Consider the following 26,265-nt stretch of genomic DNA (forward strand, 5'->3'; position numbering starts at 1 on the left):
AAAACATGCATGCAGGTTAATTGAAGACTCTAAATTGCCCGTAGGTGTGAATGTGAGCGCGAATGGTTGTTTGTTTGTATGTGCCCTGCGATTGGCTGGCAACCAGTTCAGGGTGTACCCCGCCTCCTGCCCGATGATAGCTGGGATAGGCTCCAGCACGCCCACGACCCTAGTGAGGAAAAGCAGCTCAGAAAATGGATGGATGGATGACCGGTGCGCTCCACATTATCCCTTAATGTTTATGTTGCCTCCTATTATTGTTCATAAATTGGCTACGTTATGAATGTCTCAATGTTATTCAATTTATTATTTGTTCAGATAATTTATGTGCAAGACTTCTTTTTGCCTCCTGCAGGGTGGTTTGCTCAGCTTTGTTTTTCTTTTTTTTGCATTGGGTCTGTCTCATCTGCTCTCTCTGATTGGTTGGCTGTGAGGCAACTGTTCATTTTGCTTTCAAGGACAGTTCGGAAAATTGCAGAACAACATGTTAATAATGAATTGTTTTAATGCTTTAATCCCAGCTACATCACTGTTCACACCTGAGAACACTTTGGAGTCTTGAGTGAACCTAACATGCATTTTTTTTTTGGAATGTGGGAGGAAGCCGGAGTGGCCGGAGAAAAGCATGGGAGAACAGAAATTCCACACAGGTGCTAATCACGAGGATACTGTGCTGCCCACGTATAATAATCATGTCAGTACATTTTGTTTTGGCCAAACTTGGCATTTAATTTGCACGTTGTGACTTATCTTTATTTCTGGAATGATGAAAAATAGCATTAATGAGAAAAATATATATATATATATATATATTTATTTTAAAAAACTATTGTTAATGTATGTGGAGCAAGCAATACAATATGCTATTGTTGATTAATGTAATCCAATACTGTATGAAAGACAGTACAGTAGCTCTTGTCTTCTTGTATCCACACGTATACGTGTACGTACTTGTACTGTATGTTGTACAATTTTATATATATATATATATATATATATATATATATATATATACACACACACACGCGTAAATATGGATGGATGGATGAAATGCATAATACAGTTTAATATCAAGATGTTTTAAGGACTTTTGATTAAGCTTGCAACTGAAAATTTAAGGAGAAAGGGATGATTTAATTCAAACATCTACTGGCGGCAGTAGCCTATACATGGTATTATGCTGCCCCTCTGTGCTCAGCATATCTTACTGCACCACAGCTGCAGCCTCCACTCTGCATTTCTGGGTTCAAAGGTTACAGCTAAGGAGCAAGTTCGAGGCTAAACTGTAGTTTTATGGTTTGGTACTTAAATAAACAATAACAGTGTGGATTTTCTATGCATGCTCCACGAATTTTCTCATGTAAAGTATCTGCAGTGCATGCTGCGTCTGCAAAACATGACGGAGTATCAAAAACAGAAATGTCGTCAGAATCAGAATCTTCTTTATTTGCCAAGTATGTCCAAAACACACAAGGAATTTGTCTCCGGTAGTTGGAGCCGCTCTAGTACAACAGACAGTCAATTTACAGAACACTTTGGAGACATGAAAGACATTGACAAAAAACAATTGTGCAAAAAGATGCAGAGTCCTCTAGCACTTAGAGCAGTTCGAATGACTAATATTGCAATAGTCCGGTGCAATGACCATTGTGCAAAGGGCGCTGAGACTTCAAGGAGTGTATGCGGTTTAAAGTGACGAGTAGTGCGATCATCTGGGAAAATGTTGGTTGTGCAAATGTTACAGATACTCCTCAATCAGTGTGCAAATGGAGCAGATGCTACAGTGGCATGAGTGGCCAGTATATGCAAATAGTGCAGCATGGCGAGACAACTACAGTGAGTGCACGAGTAATACATAATTGGCCCCACAGAAAGTCAAAAAATTGCCAGCTTGTTGTAATGCAATTATAGGTTAGCTGTTTAAGAAGTTGATCGCAAGAGGGAAGAAGCTGTTGGAATGTCTACTAGTTCTAGTTTGCATTGATCGGTAGCGCCTACCTGAGGGAAGGAGCTGGAAGAGCTGGTGACCGAGGTGCGGAGGGTCAGAGAGGATTTTGCACGCCCTTGTCTTAGTTCTGGCAGCGTGCAAGTCCTCAATGGTGGGTAGGGGGATACCGACAATCCTTTCAGCAGTTTTGATTGTCCGTTGCAGTCGGAGTTTGTCCTTTTTTGTAGCAGCACCAAACCAGACTGTGATGGAAGAACACAGGACTGATTCGATGACCGCTGTGTCGAACTGTCTCAGCAGCTCCGGTGGCAGGCCGTGCTTTCTCAGAAGCCGCAGGAAGTACATCCTCTGCTGGGCCTTTTTGAGGACGGTATTTACATACATTTACAATCCAAACAAGTTCTGCCAAAAAAACGCCTCAATGTATTCATTATTAATTAATTTACTTTCCATTCACCTATCCATCCATCCAGCCTATTTACTCCACCTCTTATTTATTCACTCTACCACTTTATGTGTCCATGCATCCAGCATCTATACCACTTATCCTATTATATGTTCCATTTGTATCATGTATTTATAAATTTTTGTAAAATATTTGTATTTTTTTTTTTACTCATCAATCCACCCATTTTCTACAACTTGCCCTATTCTGTTTGTTGCACAATTTATAGATATACGTTTAATTTAATTTTAATTTATTATATAATTTCTTTACATTTATTGAAAATTGTCTTCTGATCCTTGCATCTATTTTCTACCACTTGTCCTATTCTGTTGATGCTCCATTTTTATTTTATATTTATAAATGTGAGTTGAATTCATTTTTGTTTTACTTTATTTTGCTTTAATCTATTTTCGTTTTAGTTAATTCATATATTTAATCAAAAACATATTAATCATATTTTAATTCAGTAACTATTATTTCATTATTATTATTATATTATTAATTACAATATTTTTTTAAATATGCGCGATTTTTTTTTTTTTTAATCAATATTTGTATTTGTACTGATGTAGATCTGCACTGCATACACAGAGATCTTAGTTCTACATGAGAGGGCCAAAATATTAGAAAATCACAACAACAAAAACATTGCAGTCATAAACATGTGCATGTTGTGTCATTCAAAACGATGAAATATTATCTTGCAATATTTATGTTTTTTAATTCAACACATGTATTGGCACTCATTATAGTTTAAAGGCGTCTCACAGCATTTTCGTATGGTTCCGTATGGTATTACTATACAATCAATCAATCACTCAAATAGTCAATACAAGGAAAGTAACAATATTCATGATACCGTGACATTGCGGTATTAAAAGTACCTCGATATCTCATATATTTAGTTTTGGGCTGGCTAGACGCAGCCACTCCGCTTAGCACGGCTGCTGGAGCCAGACTACAGCGCTCATTAAGCGTATAAACGCACCCGATTGGATGCAGAACCCATGTGATCGTGGGGGTACGTCAGAAAAAATACACTGTGCCCAAAAGGCCCATGTGACCAAAAGGCTGCCTTGGGAGGCATGCAGAAACAACTCGGTGCCCCGATTCCCTCCCAAGGCTACAGCGTAGCCGCTATGCCGGTCTGAGCGTGGCGTCGCTATGGATTCTGCAAGAGGCCTTGTTGTTCGCGCCAGCCTCTGTCCCAGCAAACGCTGACCCACGGCCCGGCATCGGCTGCTAGTGTACCTCCACTTTGCGAAGCCCCGCTAGCCGGCCCTATGCGGGCCGCCATCACCCTGAGCTGGTCGCCAGTCAATCGCAGGGCACAGATAAACAAACAACCATTCACACTCACATTCGCACCTACAGCCAATTTAGAGTCCTCAATCAACCTACCATGCATGTTTTGTTTTTTGGGGGGATGTGGAAGGAAACCAGAGTACCCGGAGAAAATCCACGCAGGCATGGGGAGAACATGCAAACTCCACACAAGCGGGGCTGGGATTTGAACCCCTTTCCTCAGAGCTGTGAGGCAAATGTGCTAACCAGTCATCCACCGTGCCACCGAATGTCCACATTTCAAATGAAAACATATTATATTACAGAGGCTGCTCAGAAAAATAAATCATCCTGCAATATCACTCAGCGGAGGATTCTTCTCCCTTTAAGAGACCTCCTGCATTTATGACTTCACCTGAATTTTTGGACTCAAGCAAATAAATCACTGTTAGTAGGTAGTATCCAATTTCTAATGTGATAAATAAAAAAATATGACTACAGAATATACTGTTACATTTCTGAACAGACAATTTCTCAATGTACAGTTTTGTTATTGTGAGCACATACGTATTATTGTAGCAGCAATAATACTGTTTTGGAGGTATAGTATTTTAATGTCAACATTGGATGGGCGGGGACAGAAGCGCACGGCAGTATGTATATGACTTCTTTTACACAAAAACCTGTGGGAAAACGGACAGACTACTAAAACCTGTTGAGAAGGACTCAGCGAGAGTCAAGAAGAAGAAGAGCAAGAAAAAGAGAGGTTTTTCAGTTCTCGTGCTTTCACCTCTTTGCCCCACCTGTACCGTGAACCTTCCTGCAATACCTTCAGCTTTCCCACGATATTGTAATAATTATCGTACTGTCAGATTAATACCGTGATAAAACCAAACCGTGAGATATAGATATCGTTACATTCCTAATGAATACATTGTGGATCCAATCATCCATCATCCAGCCTCTCGTTCTGCTGCCACTGTAATTGAGCATGTGTGTGTTTTTGTGTTGTTTTATTCCCCACACTCCCCGCCCGTTTACATTTTAAAATAATCCCATCACTGATTACCTATTTTTAGAAGAGGCCCGCGAGCTACTCATGTGGTCCTTGGGGGCTTCCTGAGGCCCATGGGCCCCATGTTGGTTACCTCTGGTGTATGGGATCGATCACTAGCGAGTGTGAGTGAAATTAAATGTATGAGTGCATTCACTGTGAGCAAGAAAAAGTCAGTCGTGTGTGTGAGAACATTATCCTCTCGTGCATGTTGAGCGAGATTAAATAAAAACATTTGTTGAAAGCTTTTCAGTAGTGTATGAGAGCATTTCACGATTGTATGTGAGCAAAAATAAATTTAGTTGTGTGTGAGACCGTTCCTCTAGTGTTCGTGTGATCAGTTGTGTGTTATTTGATTTTGGTAGTCTGTGGGAGAGCATTTCAGTATGTATGTGAATTTCCCCACAGGCACCACCAACACAATTTGTTTTCTCTGAACTGGTTTAATGAAGTCGTCCACTCTCCAACACACTGTGAAAACGATATAAAAATAAAAATATACAATGAGACAAACACACAGGTAGCTAACAATTTCAGTGGTGAAAATAATATACTAACAAATACCTCGTTGGCTGCTGCCGCAAAAAAAGGGAATTGAAGTGTCCTGGAAGAGGGAAGTGCTTATCCTTAATGTCTTTTGTTGCCTCTTATCTAACTTGGCGAGAAATGTCAAGACAGCCATTCGTCATCATGTCGTGTTCAGGACTAATGCGCCTCTGCTGTGCCTCTGCCTTATACTTGTTAGTTTAAGGAGACAATGGAACATTCAGAGAGCCAACAGAACAAAGGGCCCATCATCAAAAAAAAATGTGTGAGAGTGTTTCAATTGTGTGCCTGTGTGTGAGAGAGAGAGAGAAAGAAAAAATCATTTTTTTCAGTTGTGTGTATAAACGCTTTCTACTTTCTAGTAGTGTGTGTGTTTCACTCATGTATTTGATCAAAAAATATAATACAATTTTAATAGAATAAGCGGTACAGAAAATGGATGGATGGATATAATATGATATGAAAGCATTTCAGGAGAGTCAATGAAAGCGTTGCAGTTGTGGATTTGAGTGTATTTCACTAGGTTATACGAGCAAAATAAATTCAGATGTGTATGTGAGAACATTTTAGTAGTGTGTGCGTCTGTTTCGTGGGCATACGTGAGCCCCCCAAAACTATTGTGTTTGACAGTGTTTCAGTAGTGCGTGAGCCTTTCACAAGTGTGTATGACAATGAGAGAGTTTCACCAGTATGAGAGCCGGAGGGGGGGGGGGGGGGGGGGGGGTCAGGCGTGCATGAGTGCTTTTCAGTAGTGTGTATGAGTGTTTCAAAAGCGCATGTGAGACAGCTTCACTCGTGTATGTTTGCGGGGGGGAATCAAGTATGTGTGTGAGAGTATTGCACTAGTATTTACGAAAGAAAATACTTAATTATGTACCCGACGGGTCCTCATACCACTCCTTAGCTTGACTGAGGTCAGTTATCGTGCACCACACCGGACTGACAAAGCCCGGCAGTGTGTCATCTGATCCAGGGTCAGCAGGGCGTCGTGTTCGCCTGATAAATTCCGCCATTTCCGCCACCTCAGCCCCGTCTGCGTCCTTCCTTCCGTCCTTCTTTCCTTCCTTGCTTCCTTCCTTCCTTCGCGCTGCATCGGCGACGGAGGCACCAGGAGGCGGAGCGGCAGTAGGCAGGCAGGCTAGGATCCAGTGTGCCACAGCGGGATGAGAGCGAGAGCGAGAGCCGGGGCGGATGAGTGCAAACAGCGCAACCCTTGAATGTGTGACGGGTAGCTAGCGGCGCAACGACAAATTGTGAACATTTGTTGTTGTTGCCGTCTCATTCCGCCCTCTTTATTATAAAAACCGACTAGCTTTAGCTCTGATTTCATACGAAGTCCCGCGGTGGGAGAGGCAAGGAGGAGTCCGGCCAGGTTTCAGAAGGAGGTGGACGTTTTACTCTCCCTCCGCTAGGGCTCACTGACGAAGATAAACGCCGGCAAGTGTGCCTTTTTTTTCCCTCCTCCTCCCCCCCCCCCCCCCCCCGCCCCCCTCGCCATAATTTTTTGTGTGTTGGACCGAGTGAGCGAAGATGTCGGGGCAGAGCATTACGGACCGGATAACGGCAGCCCAGCACAGCGTAACGGGATCTGCCGTGTCCAAAACAGTATGCAAGGCCACCACTCACGAAATAATGGGCCCGAAGAAAAAGCATTTGGACTGTGAGTATGCTTAAAAGTGTCTCTTTATTTTTATTTTTAAAAGCCAAGTGCTGACATTAAAAGCCCCTACTAGTGGCGTTATGGCGGCTGTGTTCGAGACACTAGGCCTTAAAGCCCGACTCGCCGCTAACATGCTAACGCTAGCGTACGTCCCGTAGAGGGACGTTTTACGTTGAATACATGAAATTAAGCTACATTTCCTCGCTTAGGTTTTCTACAAACTATTAAATGTGGATTTGGAGCTGTCTGGCGTCGATAAATTGAGTATTTTGTTGTCGTAGTCACGCTATAGCTGTTGGCTTCCATTGGAAGCCGACTGTAGTAGTAGTAGTAATTAATAGATGCAAACAGCATACAATGACAGTCAGTATGAGTGAGGGCCTCGAGTTGACAATTAGTGTAATTATTTCCATTAATATTTACTCATCATCTCCAATCTCCATTCAATGGATGAATATTCATTGCTAATATTCATTGTTGTGATTTTTACGAATAGCCTTTCAGTCCCATTTTGTGTGGTTGGCAGGTGGCACACCTGTTGTGCCGCTCAGGTGACTCCTCGTGGTGTCACGAGTTAGAGCGAGGTGGTGGCGGAAAACCTACGGCCTGAGAAAGACCATTTTACAGCCAGACTTACAATCAGAAAAACTAAAAGTGCAGTGGCAAAAAACATTTAACCCACAAATGCACACAATGTACATATACAATATAAATAATATGTAGTGAGTCGAAAGTAGGTATATGCTTTTAAAATTAACTTGTTGAAGGAAGGTAGGATAAAGAGGGTGGAAGGAGGATGGAGTTCAAGATGGATGTATTGAAAAAAAGGACAGGTGGAAGTAAGTAACGATAGGGCCTCAATGCCACTTGTAGGGTCTTTACTAGGGCAACACAACTGCAAAACCTGACTGGGCTTGAAGCCCCAACAACCCCAATTCTGTCTTGAAACTTTACTTTGAAACATTCCACAAAATCCCATCACTTGCCTTGAAACCCTATTTTGGAAGCACAACCCTTGCTTGAAACCATGATTTCAAATCTTTCACAACAAATTCTAAACCAGGCTAGTAGAAACCATAATTTGATACCAGAACCCTGTCTTTAAACCCTATTTTAAAATCCACATCCTGTGTTGAAACCTTACTTTGAAACACTTAGCCTTCCATTAAATCCTGTGTTGGATCTCTGACCCCTGCTTGAAACCATGATTTGAAATCCTAACAAGTTACAACACTCTAACCGAGGCCATACAACTTAACTTGAAACCTGAACCCTTACTTGAAACACTAATCCTGTTTTGAATTTTTTCCATTAATCCTAATACTTAACCTTATTTTGGAACCCCAACCCGTTCTAGAAAGTATGATTTTTTTATTATTTTTTTAAAACCCAAAGTACAACCCCAATTCCAATGAAGTTTGGACATTGTTAAACATGAATAAAAACAGAATACAATAATTTGCAAATCATGTTCAACCTATATTCAATTGAATACATTACATAGACAAGATATTTAATGTTCAAACTGATAAACTTGCTTGTTTGTAGCAAATAATAATTAACTGCAACACGTTCCAAAAAAGAAAAAAGCTGGGACAGGTGGCAAAAAAGACTTGAAAGTTGAGGAATGCTCATCAAACAAGTGTTTGGAACATCTCACAGGTGAACAAGCTAATTGGGAACAGGTGGGTGCCATGATTGGGTATAAAAGGAGCATCCCTGAATTGCTCAGTCATTCACAAGCAAAGATGGTGTGAGGTTCACCTCTTTGTGAACAAGTGCGTGAGAAAATAGTCGAACAGTTTAAGGACAATGTTCCTAAGTTAATGATTATTTGCTAAAAACGATCAAGTTTATCAGTTTCAACAAAAATATAGTCTTTGTAGTGTATTCAATAAATATAGGTTCAACATGATTTGCAAATCATTGTATTCTGTTTTTATTTGTGTTTAACATGTAGTCCCAACTTCATTGGAATTGGGGTTGTAAGTTGAAACTGGAACTGTGGCTGAAAACCCTATTGGAACCTTAACCCTGGCTAAAAACCTTACTTTCAAATCCCTAACCCTGGCTGGAAACCCTACTTTGTAAACCCCAATCCTGTCTTGAAGCTCTAAAGATTACATGCACCCCTCACACTTTCCTTGAAACCCTAACCCTTCCTTGATACTATTATAACTATAATCTCGGAAGCTTTATTAATATTGATGCAATTGCGTTGTGCTGTGTTGCAATGTAGAATGTTGCAATATTGAAGGACATTTTAAGCATTTACAAGTTTAAACTGTGTTTGATAAATGCAATTGTAATCAATAAATGCAGATGTAATGAAATGCCATTTTTAAGTGTATACCTACTTTTGGTCTGCCCCGTGTATCATTTTCTCCTTACATTTTGTATGACCCTGAGTTACACTTTGCACTTTTGAGCCCACACATAACATGATTTATTTCCCTATGAGTTATCTTTGTGTATCACGCTGACTGACGCAAGGCAAGTCATTCCCCTCGGTATGAATCACCATGACTGTCACAAGTATGCTTATATCCCATGAAAAGCGCCCCCAAAAATGGCGTATTCACTGTGACATGGCATACCATATTCATCCTCCTCGCTCTTCACTATGCCATGCAGGCAGTCACCCAGGCTAACTAGCGGTTGCTTCTGCAAAGTTTAGTTACCCTGTCCTACTTTGTGGTGTCAAATATAGGATAGCAATAAGAAGGGAGGCCCAATTACCCTGTCACCCTGATCTGTGCTGCGGGCAGCCGGGGTTGTCAACATTAAATAAAATAAAATAAAAAAACATTTTTAAAGCGGGTTGAGCAGCGTTGACTTGCATCCCTTGGCCAGCAAGCGGATGTTAGAAATGATATGAGAGGCAACGAAGTGGGGCAGCACATGTATGATTTACTATTTGTTGGCAGCGGCTGTTATCAGTGAACAGAAAACATGAATTGTGGACAGTATTTCTTCATTACTATTTAAAGGAGGTCATGTTATATCCTATGGGTTGAGCAGCCATTCCCAAATTGAATGAGGAGAGTGGCAAAATCATCACAGCATTATAAGGTTAAACTTGGGACCTAGGAAAAAATCTCAACAGTACTGTGTCACAGGGGTCCCCAACCACTAGGCCACACAAAGTGTGGTGGGTGGTGGTCCGGTCCCCTTGCCCCTCCCTTGGGGACTGGTCCCGACCAGCTTCGGTTGGGCTGGGGGACCGCGCTTGGTCCTGGGGAGTGGGTGGCATCCCCCTGACTGGGTTCTCCACAGGATGGGCATGCTGGCTCGGCCCCCCCTTGTGGGTGGGGCCATTCTGCATGGCCATGCAGTTGAACAGGAGAGGTTAACAGAAAAAAGAGGAAAACAAAAAAAACATTAAATTCAGACATAACTGTCACTACCACATAACTCTGTCAATACAGTGGAGCCTCTCAAGCATCATAACAAATGTTTCCATTGGAAATGATGGAACTAAAAATATGTGAATCTCTTCCAGGCTCACAGTTACCACCGCAAAAGTACAATTTTAACCTTTTTCTGAAAGTGTAAAAAGAGCGCAACCACAATTTTAAATGAGATGGAGGCCTGTTACGATAATTACTATATCAACTTATCATTCGATAAATTAAATGGACATGTTAGTTTTTCCGGACTCAATAAATTGTCATTGTTGTGGTGAGCCAACTGAGTTGGATGGCTGCATCATTAGCTGCTAGTGGACTCATGGAATGCCGGACCGGTACATTCTTGACGGGGTTGGCTCCTTCTAATACTCCACAGCCTTGCTTCATGTGCAGCGTGTAGATTCACACAACAGAGACACTTAAGGGAAAGTTAACTATTGGTTGTCCTGAGCTAACGAGCTAGTTTTTGGGCTAGCAAACATAATAAACGAGCTAGTGATTTAAGCAGCTCACTCCACTGCAGTGATGTCATTTAAAATGTCAGCGCTTCATTCTGAATTGTTGTGTTATTCCCCAATTAACACACAGAGGAAAGTTAACTGTGTATTATGCCAGCCCGCGAGCTAACAATCTAACGAGCTGATGGAGCGATAGCTAACCATTGCGGCAAAGTCGTTTAATACGTCAGCGCTTCTTTGTTGTTGTGTTCGTTAGTCCCCAATGAACACAAATACAGGAAAGTTTACTGTTTATTATGCATAATCTTAATGGCACACTTTGTTCAGCCAGTAGTAGGGTTTATGCCACTGACAGGGCGGGACTTCCGGCCAAATATTTCTGCCACAGCAAGTAATTCCGGGGCCCACAATTGCAATAGCGTCAGGGTTAGATTTTTGTTAACACTGTCTGCCAGTCAATGCAAAGGCATGCTCCCAAAGTAAAATAAAACGGTTCAAGTTTCAGTGAATAAAAAGCACTACTGTCGATCATGTGTGCTTTTGTCTTTTTATTTATTTATTAATTTTAAATGTCCCTTTGTGTAAGACATTTATAGTATTAGCACATATGAACGGCAGCCGCACAGCACATGGCACCGCTGAGCAAAGCATAGGCCTGGTAGAATAAAGAGCGATGAACTTTTCCGATCGTGTTAACATGCCCAAGAAAAATATTGCAACACATTGCCTATTCTTTTTGGAGCTTGTGAATGATAAAAGACTGACTTGGAGCCACGCTATGAAGTCACGTAAGTATGACACCTTTCCAACTCCTTTCAACTCTGCATCTGTGCTTTTCCTGGTGTACGTACTGTACTAAGTTTTAATGCAATGTTACACAGGATGGGCACAAAGGATTCCTACGCTCTCAGGGGAGTTAAATAAATGATGAATCTTGTGCGGTTGGTGGCTTCCGCCAAATGATCAGTTTATTTTATGTTCCTCAGTATTATACAGTATTTGTTAGCCTTCAACAAAAAAAGCGCAAACCCCTCTTTTAAATACGGGATAGGGGTTCAGAATGTTTAATGTGCAAAAGCATATCGATGACAGGCACGGCCGGCTGCCGTATTGCTTACTGTCCCTACTTAAGTGGCCGGCCAGGAGGAAAAAAAACAAGATAATGTTGTGTTGATGTAGTTTGCTTTGCTTAATGACGTTAGTAAAATATCAATGATTGTGTTGTCTCTTGTAGTTTTGATAGTATAATCAGCATGCTTGGTAGAAAAGTGCTGATGTTATATTCCTCTAAAACCGCAATGGTTTCTTAACAAATTAGACATGCAGTCTTTGACTGGACTTCAGTGAAAAAGTATTTAGTAGTCCATTCTATATCAAACACTTGGCACTCAGTCGACTTTTCTTTCAGCCCACTCATGGTTGAAGAAGGGTTCAGAGCAGCAGCAGAGTAAAAACAGAACAGCCAAAGTCAATTCAATATATCAATGTACCTACTGCGCTACCTGGTGGAACTTATGGGCATTACAGGACAACCTGGTGGAACCACTTGGCATTACAGCACAACCTGGTGGAACCACTGCACATTACAGGAGAAGGTCAAATGAATGTAGCCATGATTTTGATATGATTTGGGCGATTCTGTACTAAACTTTGGCGGGCTGGCTTAAAATGATCAAGGGGCCGGATGGGCCGTGGGCCGTAGTTTGCCAAGCCTTGCATTAGACGGTCTATTTTGAACTCTGGTATTAATGTTGACAAATATGCTTTAATGATAGGACTCGTTCAGCTAAATTTTCGACTAAACAAGTCGTGTTTTATATAATTTTAAAAGACAATGGAAACAGGCATGAGCAAAGCATAACAAAAGGCATGTGTTTTCATGTATTCGATTTACAGTTTTTTTGTTTTTCCTTTTCATAAATGAATGACTTAAAGTAAAGGCAGCGTAAGTAATTTAATATCAGCATACATGGGGTTTTAGATTAAGGGAAAAACAATGTGTAATTTTAAAATTAAATGTTTTTGTTAAACGAGCAGAGCTCGATTTTTGACAGCAATGTTGTTTTCATAACATGCCGTACTGTACATAAAATTACAAGTAAATGTTTTTGTTAGAACTCTTCAAAATTATTTTAATGAGGATCTTGTGGGTTTATGTGGCAATATGAACTGAAGTGGGATGCTGAGTTGCTGTTGTCTTATATTAACGGTGGACATTAATTAGACTTAACAGCTGCATATATATCCTTATTTGTTTCACAAATATCATTTGTATAACTTTAAAACTGTATAATTGTGGACAAAGTCAACAAAGTTGAGTTACACGTGGGGGAGGACTCGCCATGCTCGGCGCTGCAGCTTTGGTTCGCTTCCTCTTATAGTCTTATGGCGGCCTCAACTCAAAAGGTCCTGACGACTGAACGTAGGCTTTACCGAACATGGAGTGGTGTTTCCAAGCGAAAATACACACAAATACAAACAAAAACACCACAGACTGTGCTGTGACGAGACGCCATTACGCTGGCTGGAGCAGCGTCACTGGCGTGGGAAAGGATCGATACTGTCTGAAACGTTGATGTTGGTGATACCAGAAGAAAAATAAGTATGGATACTTTTGCTACTTAAGTCAATTGAGGGACTGCATTTTCACTATTGTATCAGAAAGGAAATTGGTGGTATGGATCATTAACAGACACACAAAAAGAGCACATCGTGGAACAATTTCAGCACAGGGAAAGCCAAACTCCATATGTGGCAGCCAAAATTTGATTGTGGCGGCCCGCCACAAATGTAAATGTGGGAAACCCTGTACAGTCATTTGGTGTAGAGATCAACAGACTGGAAGAGGCGGGATCAGCCCTTACAACTGAAAGTGTGTGGCATAACCCTGTTGACTACAGCAAATGTCAACATATATTTAATTGACAGGTGAAGGGCTCGTCTTCAGCAGACCAACAACAGTCTTGCTGCTCGAGGGCGGGCATTATTTTTCATGCTTTCAGAGACATTAAAAATCATCTATCGTTTATCGTGATAGTTTTTGGAAAAATATGTCATCTTGACAAAAAAACATCGTGATTGGCCTAATGAGATGTTTGTGGTCGGATTCTCTTATTTGGTGGTCTGGTTACGTCAAAAAGTGGTTGCGGTGAAGTCTGGGCTTCCCTACTGATTCTGCTGCCCCCGCGACCCGACCTCTGATAAGCGGAAGAAAATGGAGTAATGGATGATATAATATTAGTTAAGAAAAAGTGCCAAGTAGCAACATTAACAACAACAAATAGATCAAAGCTGCCTGATTTGATTCAAGATTTGTATTGCTTATAAAAGTCTGCAGGCTTTTTTTTTTTTCGCTTTATCAACGTTAAATTGCTGCATCTCTGACAATCGTAACGCCAAACTGTATATGCGCATACATGCACCATATACACTGTCATGTTTGAATTTGCATTGTTGGGCAAAGAGTTCCCTAATTGCAAGCTGATGTGAAATGTCCCACTGTTTTTTGTTCCCAACTGAAGAAATTGGGTGCGGCGGGTGTTTATGATTGGTTTGGTCACTTTGAGGTTTCAAATTGTGTTGTCTTTGTTGCGACTTAATACAAATTTGACATACCAGCTCGTTGGTGTTAGAGGGATTGCTGCGTTCGTCTGGCTTGAATCCAAAATGTTCCCACATTGTTGCGGTGGCGTTAGGCTTTGGAACTAATTCCATTTGTGCTGCTCAACCTTCCGTAACTGTGCGGCGACCGGCTCGCTGTCAGAACATTTTGCTTTGTGTACGCAAGCCCCCGCATTTCAAAAGCGCGTGCGCACACACGCGCACCTACAAATTCACATGGCCAATCAGATGGAGGGTCTCACTATCTTTGATTGGTTTATAAACCATAATGGGTCTCATGTGTCTGCTTTCAAGTCGCAGAAATGTTTTTTAATTCCTCAAATGACTGGGCAGCTATACGCACTCCCCCCCGCCCCTCTTTTGACAGGGGGGGAGTGCGTATTTTTATTTATTTTTTTAACTCCAGTTCTGTCTTCGTCGAAAACAAAATTCATACGCCAGATTTCCAGCACCACGGCGGAGTACTAAGCTATAGCTCTGCGTCCTAAGACACAGATTGATCGTACTTTGTGTCCCTGCTAATTTTTGTGTGTCTCAGACGCAGGATGCAGATCAAACGAGATCCTTGGTTTATCAGTTTAAACATCTTGTCTTTGTGTTGTATTCAATTGAATATAGGTTGAAAAGGATTTGCAAATCATTCCATTGGTTTTATTTACGTTTTATGCAAGATCCCAACTTCATTGGAATTGAGGTTTGTAACAAATGAGGGAATGGGTCACCTTTTTGCAGATAAATGTGAATTAAATTTGCAATTTGTGCTGTTCGGTACCACAGCTTGGTTCTCTGCCCTTGGGTTTGATACTCTTGCTCACCATTTTTGTTTTGGAAGATTTGAGAGAGGTCTTTCATCACGCCATGTGGAATGCAAAGACTGTTTGTCAAACTAAAGTTTGTGCTACTTTAGGGGTGCACCTGTACAGAAAATTTGATATTACAGGATGACAATAGAGGCTCCACTGTATTTGCATTAGAATTTTATTCTTGCAAGTAGGGTTGGGCTCGGAGCGCGTCAGACGCTACACATCGTGAAAGTTTCCTTTACACAATATAATCTTGTTCCAAGTGTTGCACTGAGGCGAATGGTCATTCATTTTAACAAAGTTAAGACCAGTAGGTCTTAATGGGGCGAGGCATGTAAAACTTGTCCCTCACCACTGTGGTGACTACTGTTTATTCATAGTCTGCAGCAGGTGTTGGTCTGCGCATGGACATGTTTGGAAATGCATAACGTCACCTTGCTAATTGTAGATGAAGACAAAAATATTAGAGGTGCCATCAGCACCTCGGGAACCAACACTTGCGTCACTTAGACCCCATGGAAATCCTAACTCGGGTTATTTTTACGCAGCACGTGGATGTTGTCACGGTTCACTGCATCAGCACTATTTGTGGTGGTCTTTATGACGTTAAACAAAAACAGAGAAACCGTATGCACACAATCGCATATCACAATCATTTGTTTCCGTGTCAGACTTGATCCACTGCACCAACGAGATGAACGTGAACATTCCTCAACTGGCCGACTCGCTGTTTGAGAGGACCACCAACACCAGCTGGGTCGTCGTATTCAAGTCACTGATCACCACACACCACCTTATGGTGTATGGCAACGAAGTGAGCCCCACATGCACTCAAATACTAACCCACACACACACGCCATGTCAGATAATCTCACTGCAACACAGGTCACAGATGTCAAGAAGATTATGATTGCATATATGATTAGATTAATACGTCATAGTGATGTCTCTCCCCCCCCCCTCCTCCCACCTCCCTTTTGCAGCGTTTTGTGCAGTACCTGGCTTCGAGGAACACATTATTCAACCTCAGTAATTTCTTGGACAAAAGTGGCCTGCAAGGTAACATGAACACCTCACTCATGCTACTTATCAAACTATCATTTTGTACGACGTGATGCACGTCCATTTGTTCATTCCAGGGTATGACATGTCTACGTTTATCCGGAGGTACAGTCGATACCTGAACGAGAAAGCTGTTTCGTACAGACAGGTTGCCTTTGACTTCACCAAAGTTAAGCGAGGGTAAGACAAGTGATTTTCTTGTATCCTGCAGTTTGAAAGTGTCCCTTTTCTAATAAAGGCCTCCTTATGCCTAGATCAGACTACAGGATTTTCGCCCCAATATTGGCACCAAATTTCCTCGATCGGCCCTGACATATTTTGTCGGGAACAGCAAAACTTCTTGTAGTGTGACATAATCCACAACCAACTCTTCGGCCCAATTTATAGCCCTTTATAGCCGCCAAAAGTCTATGATGATGATTTAAAAAAAAAAAAAATTTTTTTTATCTTCCGTGAAGTGTGACGGTGGCCGACTGGTTAGAGCGTCAGCCTCACAGTTCTGAGGACCCGGGTTCAATCCCCGGCCCCGCCTGTGTGGAGTTTGCATGTTCTCCCCGTGCCTGCGTGGGTTTTCTCCGGGCACTCCGGTTTCCTCCCACATCCCAAAAACGTGTTAATTGGAGACTCTAAATTGCCCGTAGGTGTGAGTGCGAATGCAACCGAAGCTTTAGAGCATGATTTCACAGAACGCCAGCATGTCTATGTACAACCGTTAGTGCTAGCACTAGCTTGCTCGGCTGCATAACGTTTTGATGCCTGCTTGCGAGCCGTATCATATTAGAAATACGTGAACATACCTCAAGCAATCCTTGAATGAACGTCTCTCCCGAGCACCGGTGACGACCACCACGTTTTTCCTCACCCCCCCCCCCCCCCCCAACCCACCCACATACACAATACATTGGCACATTATCGTCGCCATGGTAACATGTATCCGGTCACGTTGACCAGTTACACGTTTTCCGGTTCCGCCTCTCCGACGGCGTTTGATTTGACAAGATAAACCCCAGTGATCCTAAAAAAACGGGATGCGGAATATCGGAATGCATATCGTGTAGTGTTGCCACTGTCTGACCGAGATACGGCAAGATTTTATGCCAGTAGTCTGATATAGTGCAATCGGGAAAGACCAAATTTGTCTTGTCGTCTGATCCACAGGAAATTGCAAAGTACAGAAAACCATGACGAAATGTGCACTCATCCGAAACACTGTCTTGTTTTTTATTTAGCCGTATTGATAGCATGTAATTTCAATATTGTCAAGCTAGCTTTATTTGTGCAAATGCATTTTTTTAGTACTGTAATATTCATCCATCCATCAATCCATTTTTTGTACCTCTTATTATTGCTAGGGTCACGGGCGTGCTGGAGCCTATCCCAGTTATCTTCGGGCGAGAGGCGGGGTACACCCTAAACTGGTTGCCAGCCAATCCCAGGGCACATATAAACAAACAATAGTTCGCACTCACATACACACCTAAAGGCAATTTAGAGTCTTCAGTCAACCTACCACGCATGTTTTTGGGATGTGGGAGGAAAGCGGACTACCCGGAGAAAACCCACACGGGCACGGGGCGAACATGCAGACTCCATACAGGCGAGGCCGGGATTTGAACCTCAGTCCTCAGAACTGTGAGGCAGAGTGCTAACCAGTTGGACACCATGGAGACACCTTAATATTCATATGTTTTTTTTAAAATATTTTTCCCCACAAATAATATGAAATATTTCAATGAACTGTTAATTGCAATGATCTATATAGTCAGCAGTGAATAAAATCAGAAATACAAGACTGCTTCTTAGGAATACCAAACCCACCGATCCCGACCGTCTGGAACAGGTGGCCCAGCCAGTGACGCCCAACCAAACTGTTACAACTCTTAAGGCCTCTTTATACTCCTGCGGTCGCGCGGCCGACGACGCCCGCATTGCATCACCTGACCGACGAATTGCCCCGTGCAGCACCTCTGCGTAGCTTGCCGCGCACCCGACAAAAATAGTTGCTGTGCGTCGAACGCCGCGGAGATCACACTCGTGATTGGTCCGTTTTAGTCACATGCTGTGATGACGTACCAGCGTGGCCCTTGGTTCTACATACCATCTATGTCGCCGCCTTCTCGATCGATTTTGCAGCATAATTAAACGTATAATCTGGTCATCTAGGTCCATTTGTTCTGTCGCGGTCGCCATTGTTGTTGCTTTGTGCCGTGTTACTGAAAGGAAAGTAAAAACGGCTATCGGAAATGGCAAAAAAAATGCAGAGGAAACTCCACCCTGTGGTGTCCTATCCAATACCAGCCATAGCGACACCCCCGACTTGGAGAACTGCAGCACACTTTCAAAACACCGCGCGTGGGTTGCGCTAGAGTATAAAGGCAAACTACGCATGGGACGTCAGCGCGGTCGCCGTCCGGGCGAGTATAGAGAAGCCTTTAGTGGTGGAGCCCTAAGCTAATGTGAATTATTGCAGGACACCATTGACCATCAATACTACTTCGGAAGGCGGAAAATCGCCAGGTCGTCCTAGTCCCCATATTCCATGTTGATATTGTTTAAACACGACGACGACATGGAAGAATGCCACCACTTACAGGCAGTGTAAAAGGGGCTACAGTTGAGCCAACAATTAATCAGGAATCTATTTGAAGAACGGTTTATTTGTTCAAGTGGACAACGCACACAGCAACAAATTCGAGCAGAGGCTACTATTTATGTCGTTGTCTTACTGTGTGTGTCTGCTGACTCTCCCCTATGTCCTCAGAGTGGATGGCATCATGAGGACCATGAATACAGAGAAGCTGCTCAAGACCGTCCCCATTATTCAGAACCAGATGGACGCCCTCCTTGATTTCAATGTGAGTTGGCGGTGAAGCCCCCCATGGTGCTGCAGCTTAAAAAAGGGGGGGGCTTGTGCATGAAGCTCCTGCTAGATGTGTTATCTGACCCCATCACCACAAAAAGATAAATGTAAGGCATATGTTTAAACTATGGCCCATTGCTTTCCCACAGGTCAATGCCAACGAGCTGACTAATGGAGTCATCAATGCAGCCTTTATGCTCCTCTTCAAAGACTCCATCAGGCTATTTGCTGCTTATAATGAAGGCATCATCAACCTGCTTGGTAAGAAAAATCCTCCTTGTCTCCTCCAGATAATCACACCAATGTGGAATTCTTGCATTTTGTCACCAAACAGAGAAATACTTTGACATGAAGAAAACCCAGTGCAAAGAAGGGCTGGACATCTACAAGAAGTTCCTCACCCGAATGACCCGGATATCAGAGTTCCTCAAAGTAGCCGAGGTACATTGTTTTGCAAGTTGGTTGTTGACTCCCACGCAGGGAGGTAAAATAACAAAACTAATTTGGCTTTCTTTGTGCTCTAACAGCAGGTGGGCATTGACCGAGGAGACATTCCAGACCTTTCTCAGGTAAGTTTACAAGCTGGTGTCTCTCGCTCGCTCTCTCTCGATCTCTCTCTCGCGCTCTGTCTCCCCCTTGTCTGAGAACAACACAAATCAATAAATAAAATGACGTACTGATGTATACACTAACTACCTACATTTGTTACACATGCTTAAAGGAGATCCAGTAAAAGAGCTGTATAAGGAAAAAAAACTGCCTTTACAACTACAGTAGCGCATGCTTTTGTTTTGACACAGTCAGACGGGCATTGTTGCATGTATAATTGTTCTTTGTGCCTCTGCACTGCATCCCACAGAGAGCCAGTTCCAATATTTCACTCGCAAAATGAGTTGACCACAATATTAGAAACTAGGGATGTCCCGATCCAACTTTTTCACTTCCGATCAGAAACAGATATTGCAGCCTTGAATTTTGGCCGATACTGATATCGGTCCGATCCGATATCAGCAATAATCATACGTCCTTTTTTGTAGTATGGAATGTTAGAAAAGGCTTGATGAAGTGAAGCGATATTACTCAGAGAACAATAATCAGCAACAGTGGGTATGGGGAAAACTCACCCATTTATTAACCAATGGGTTACATAAAGTAACTTTAAGAATGTACTACAATTGAATTAAATAAAAATTATATTCGGAAATGTTGAAAAATAACTTCAATAAAAATATTTAAATTGCAACATAACCACTGCTTGACTTAAACATATGCATATTCCCTATTTGAATAGATTATATAAAATAATTAGAAAACCATGAAAAATCTCAAATCTTGAATACAAATTAATTTTTAAAGTGCAAAATAACAGTTCAATTCAGTTTTGTTTTAAAAATGTGTTTATTTTTACTTTTCATATATGGTGGGAACATTTGCTTTTTCCACGTGCGGCAATTCAGTTTTAAACTTCGTGCTGCAACTGGGGTTTAGTTTTATTGAAAATCGCTGTTCCTTCTGTGCATGTGTTGACCTCGGCAATGAGACACACACTTGCAGTCACGGTCGACTGTTTTTCACAGTTTGAAGAATATATACCAGAGTATTGTTATATTGCCTGTTTGTACAATTCCAATGAAGTTGGGACGTTGTGTTAAACATAAATAAAAACAGAACACAATGATTTGCAAATCATGTTCAAACTATATTTAATTGAATACAGTGCAAAGGCAAGATATTTAATGTTCAAACTGATAATCCTTAGTTTTTAGCAAATAATCATTAACTTCGAATTTTATGGCTGAAACATTTTCCAAAACAGCTGGGACAGGTGGCAAAAAAGACTGAGAAAGTTAAGGAATGGTCATCAAACACTTGTTTGGAACATCCCACAGGTGAACAGGCTTAATTGGGAACAGGTGGGTGCCATGATTGGGTTTAAAAGGAGCTTCCCAGAATTGCTCAGGCATTCACAAGCAACGATGGGGCATGGTTCACCTCTTTGTGAACAAGTGCGTGAGAAAATAGTCGAACAGTTTAAGGACAATGTTCCTCAGCGTACAATTGCAAGGAATTTAGGGATTTCATCATCTACGGTCCATAATATCATCAAAAGGTTCAGAGAATCTGGAGAAATCACTGCACGTAAGCAGCAAGGCCGAAATCCAACATTGAATGCCCGTGACCTTCGATTCCTCAGGCGGCACTGCATCAAAAACCGACATCATTGTGTAAAGGATATCACCACATGGGCTCAGGAACACTTCAGAAAACAAATATCAGTAAATACAGTTCGGCGCTACATCTGTAAGTGCAACTTTAAATTCTATGCAAAGCAAAAGCCATTTATCAACAACACCCAGAAACGCCGCCGGCTTCTCTGGGCCCGAGCTCATCTAAGATGGACTGATGCAAAGTGGGAAAGTGTTCTGTGGTCCGACAAGTCCACATTTCAGATTGTTTTTGGAAATTGTGGCCGTCGTGTTCTCCGGGCCAAAGAGGAAAACAACCATCCGGATTGTTATGGAAGCAAAGTTCAAAAGCCATCATATGTGATGGTATGGGGCTGTGTTAGTGCCAATGGCATGGGTAACTTACACATCTGTGAAGGCACCATTAATGCTGAAAGGTACATACAGGGTTTGGAGAAACATATGCTGCCATCCAAGCAACGTCTTTTTCATGGACACCCCTGCTTATTTCAGCAGGACAAGGCCAAACCACATTCTGCACGTGTTACAACAGTGTGGCTTCGTAGTAAAAGAGTGCGGGTACTACACTGGCCTGCCTGCAGTCCAGACCTGTCTCCCATTGAATATATGTGGCGCATTATGAAGCGTAAAATACGACAACGGAGACCCCGGACTGTTGAACAGCTGAAGCTGTACATCAGACAAGAATGGGAAAGAATTCCACCTACACAGCTTCAACAATTCGTGTCCTCAGTTCCCAAACGTTTATTGAATGTTGTTAAAAGAAAAAGTGGTGTAACACAGTGCTAAACATGACCCTGTCCCAGCTTTTTTGGAATGTGTTGCAGCCATAAAATTCTAAGTTAATGATTATTTGCTAAAAACAATAGTTTATCAGTTTGAACATTTAAATATCTTGTCTTTGAAGTGTATTCAATTAAATATAGGTTGAACATGATTTGCAAATCATTGTATTCTGTTTTCATTTGTTTAACACAACGTCCCAACTTCGTTGAGGTTGTATTTGTGTACAGAGCATTTGTGTACCAATATTCGTTATTTGTCTTTGTCTCAAAAGTGTTCTCTGTCAATTGACTCTGTTGTCGTACTAGAGCGGCTCCAATTACCGGAGACAAATTCATTGTTTTTTTGGACATGCTTGGCAAATAAAGATGATTCTGATTTAAGAGATAAGTTCAATGCAAATTTTGGTTGATTTGTCACTGGTGTTTTGATTCATTGTGTGTTAGCTTTGAGCTACCAATTTTTGTGAACAAAAACGAAAAAACAAAGGCTGTGATCTATTTGAACATTTAATAGGTGTAATTCTTTGGTTATGTGAGTTTAGTTTTACAGTGAACTTAAACTGGAGTGTCAGTAAACGACTTTAAGCAAGCAACATTCACATTTACTCCTTGCTATTATGTTAGCACCTTAGCAACCTTTTGTTTTGATCACGTGGGATCTGCATGCCGTCCGGGCGCTGCTGGATAAAAGTGCTGGAGCGGCGCATGGAATAGACTGCTTGTATAAAAGTGGTAAAATCGGAGATTTTAGATCCAGTCTAATCCGATACTCGTTTTTTTTTTGCTGACATCTGACAGGTTTCTGATCTCAAAGATGGGATCGGGACCCCCCTATTAGAAACAGGTCTGTGTGATCCCGGCTGGTTCTACACCACTGTGGACTACATCAACAATAATAAGCATTAGAGTGCTAGATTAAGCCCTTCTCTGACAGTGTTACAGGCAACCTATTCAGTACAGCTCTTGTATTGCGCTTACTGGATATTGCAGGTGTACCTACTGAGGTTTCTGCCGTGCGTATAACAACAATGAAAGTTAAGTAGCAAAACAATCACATTTGAAATGTCTTTCAATATTGACCAACTTTTTTTGGCAACCGATGAGCATTTAAGATTCTCTCTGCATTTTGCATGCTTTCCCTCTCGAGTGCATGCTTCCACAGGAGGTGCTCTCTTTCATGGCCTTTTGTCTTCCTCTAAGGTTTCATTTCTACCCTGTTCTTCTTAAGCACCTCCTTTTACAGTAAATAAAGGTGCCAAGTCCACACAAAGGTTTGCAGTGTAGTCGCAGTTGCACATTGACAGTTAAGGTTACACACACTTGTACTGCAGGTGCTGTGCTGTCGGCGGTTTATTTGCTGTGCAGCTCAAATGGATTTCTTTCCTTACTGTCACCACCTTTATATTCTGTATTCTCCCCTTTATCTTTCCACTTTAGTTCACAGTTTGTGTAAGTACTATCATTTCACTCTTCTTCTGTGTCTGACTTGCTTCGCTGGTGGTGTCTTTTTGCATGCCTCCGCACTGTCTCCCACGTGATCGTGTCAAACAGCCTAAAGGAGAAAAAAAACGTATCCATGTGGTGACTTTTTCCTCATAGATCAGAGTAATGAGAGTAGCTCATTTGCTGCAAACTGGCTGCCCTGTTGTGCTTAGTTGTGGTCCGTTTCAACAACCCGCCGTAGGTTGTTGAACGTGCCGCAGTACAGTGCGTCATCCCATACACGTTATTCTCATGCAGAGTAACTGTATGGCTGGAATGCTGTCATTTGTGCATTACTGGTGGGTGACTACAACTCTGTTGAGCTTATAAGTCACAGAAAATAAAATTATACAGTGGTACTACTAAGGTTGACTCAAAACTACATTTCACATGATCAGTTATATTTGGAATCATTTCAAGTCCAAACTGTCGCTATCGTAAAACATTTTACTGTACAGGCACTGTACATAAGTATTATTATTAAATATAACAAGTGACATACATTTACTGTAGCACTTTCCTCATTAGGGTTCCTCAAAGCTTACTTTGGCAAGAGGTTGGGTACACACAGGACTGGTTGCTAGTCAATCGCAGTACACACATAGGCATTCACACTTATTAATGGTTAACATGCATTTTTGGGGCATGTATCCGGAATACAAGGAGAAACCCAACGTAAGCACAGAGAGAAGAGCTGAGATTCTTAACACGAACCTCAGAACTGTGAGGCACATTCCAAGCACTATTCACTGTGCTGCCTCTGTTTTAACTGTTTTTTTACAATATTAATTGTGTGACAAGCATATGATAGCTAGCCAGTTTGTAGCTAGCACAAGAAGCTAACAGAGCTGTCTTTAGCTTCACTCTGTGCCCCTTCTGGTCAAACAGAACAAACTTGTCATTTTTTTCAAAAGAATGTCAATACCGACTGGTTTGGAGTTCTATGAAGTCGGTGACAATGTGGATAAAACAGAAGTAAAAACCTACCAAAATAAAAGTAACCTTTGAATACTTGCTGGCCAAAGTATTGTGATTCCACTTATTTACGGTATCTTCCAGACATTCTTGTTCTCTTGGGTAGTTTTGGTTAATCCTTTTGTTTCTGGCTGAAATGAGATCTAAGTGAGGTTCCATGACAGTTTTGACAATTCAGTGTTAAGGTTTTTTTTTTTGGTTTTTTTTTCTTTTTAAGCTCTTTGACTTTGGATGTACCACTGTATAAAAAGTGTGGTTTATATTGTTGTTACTTGGTTGCCCACCACTGTCTTTCATTGTCGATGTATACAGACACACACACGGTCATGCGGTGTGTGAGTGGCATGCTGACTGTTTTCTCGCCTTGACAGGCTCCCAGCAGTCTCCTGGAAGCTCTGGAGCAGCATTTGGCCTCTTTAGAGGGCAAGAAGGTGAAAGACTCCACAGCAGCCAGCAGGTATGTTAATTCGTCGGTCACTGTCCGTGCCTCTGGGACCACCATGCCGCGTTGCCTGCATCCCAGTGTGAGTCTCTGTCCCGTAGGGCCAGCACTCTGTCCAATGCCGTGTCGTCGCTGGCGAGCACGGGAATGTCTTTCACCAAAGTGGATGAGCGGGAGAAGCAGGCAGCACTGGAAGAAGAGCAGGCCCGACTCAAAGCGCTGAAGGTGAGTACTTTTAGCCGACCTGATCTCAAGAGGCATTCTCTTGCCTGTCTGCTTTATCTTTGTGTGCTTCCTTCCTACTGCAGGAACAGAGGCTCAAGGAGCTCTCCAAGAGGCCCTCCTTCGCCACCACAGATACGTCGCCCATCACTACCACAGGGGGCACTATTAACACTGCTCCAGCCATCGATCTCTTCTCCACACCAAGCTGCTCCAACGGGTACCTTACTTTAAATTGTAGATGGAGCTGCAAACAGACAATATGAATAAACTGCGATTGAATCTGCTATAGATATGACGCTTTACATTTTATCGCTGTCCTATGAAAAGCCAGCATCTTCTTATCCCAGCTGACTTTGGGGCGAGAGGCCTTTCATCAGCCTTGCATGATACTTTTGGTTGGAAATGCCCAAAATGTCCTTTTTTTGAGCTCTTGTAGCTGGTCTATTCTGCCATGTAAATGAAGTCTGCTCAGATTGGATCGCTCATCTTCCCAAATTTAAATATGGAAAACACCTTGGCTCTGATTGTTTCATATCACAGCGTCTGCTAGCGTAGAAACTTGTGGCGGCCAAGCATTCGTAGCGACGTTGCATCCACCGTTCAGACACTATGATGATCACCGGTGGCTAAAATGACTGCAAACTTTGCTTTTTCATCCACTGTCTGTTACATCAGAAGTTATCAATCTATCCATCCATTTTCTCCTGCTTATCCGAGGCCGGGTCGCGGGGGCAGCAGCTTAGGCAGGGAAGCCCAGACTTGCCACTTAGTCCAGCTCTTCCGGGGGGATCCCAAGGCATTTCCAAGCCAGCCAAGAGATGTAGTCTCTCCCAAAAAAAAACATTGCATGGTTTTTATTTATTTTTATTTTTTTTTAAACCTGCAATGTGTAATACTAGAGGATCCGTGTTGGGAAAGTTAATTTTCTACCCAAACTACTTCAAAGTTCAGTACATAATTCCCAAAAAGAAGTACTTCAGCTCATAGACCCTAAT

The 26,265-nt window shown here is 42.0% G+C and overlaps 1 protein-coding gene across 5 annotated transcripts in view; it reads left to right on the plus strand.

Moving 5' to 3' along the window:
- The first annotated feature begins 6,322 nt into the window (after positions 1-6,322).
- picalmb (phosphatidylinositol binding clathrin assembly protein b) overlaps positions 6,323-26,265 on the plus strand; it is a 34,374-nt gene continuing 14,431 nt past the window's right edge. For 2 of the 5 annotated variants that reach the window (XM_061681217.1, XM_061681216.1), the window contains exons 1-11: positions 6,326-6,940; positions 15,904-16,046; positions 16,216-16,291; positions 16,372-16,474; positions 19,056-19,149; positions 19,304-19,415; positions 19,489-19,595; positions 19,682-19,723; positions 24,975-25,060; positions 25,147-25,270; positions 25,354-25,487. In XM_061681217.1, coding sequence (XP_061537201.1) covers positions 6,811-6,940; positions 15,904-16,046; positions 16,216-16,291; positions 16,372-16,474; positions 19,056-19,149; positions 19,304-19,415; positions 19,489-19,595; positions 19,682-19,723; positions 24,975-25,060; positions 25,147-25,270; positions 25,354-25,487 — 1,151 coding nt within the window. In that variant the 5' untranslated portion in view covers positions 6,326-6,810. Of the gene's footprint in view, positions 6,941-15,903; positions 16,047-16,215; positions 16,292-16,371; positions 16,475-19,055; positions 19,150-19,303; positions 19,416-19,488; positions 19,596-19,681; positions 19,724-24,974; positions 25,061-25,146; positions 25,271-25,353; positions 25,488-26,265 lie in introns of all 5 variants that reach the window. The other 3 variants (XM_061681220.1, XM_061681215.1, XM_061681219.1) reach the window with 3 other exon arrangements.

Source organism: Phycodurus eques, chromosome 7 (genome assembly GCF_024500275.1).
Source record: "Phycodurus eques isolate BA_2022a chromosome 7, UOR_Pequ_1.1, whole genome shotgun sequence".
NCBI classification, from domain to species: domain Eukaryota; kingdom Metazoa; phylum Chordata; class Actinopteri; order Syngnathiformes; family Syngnathidae; genus Phycodurus; species Phycodurus eques.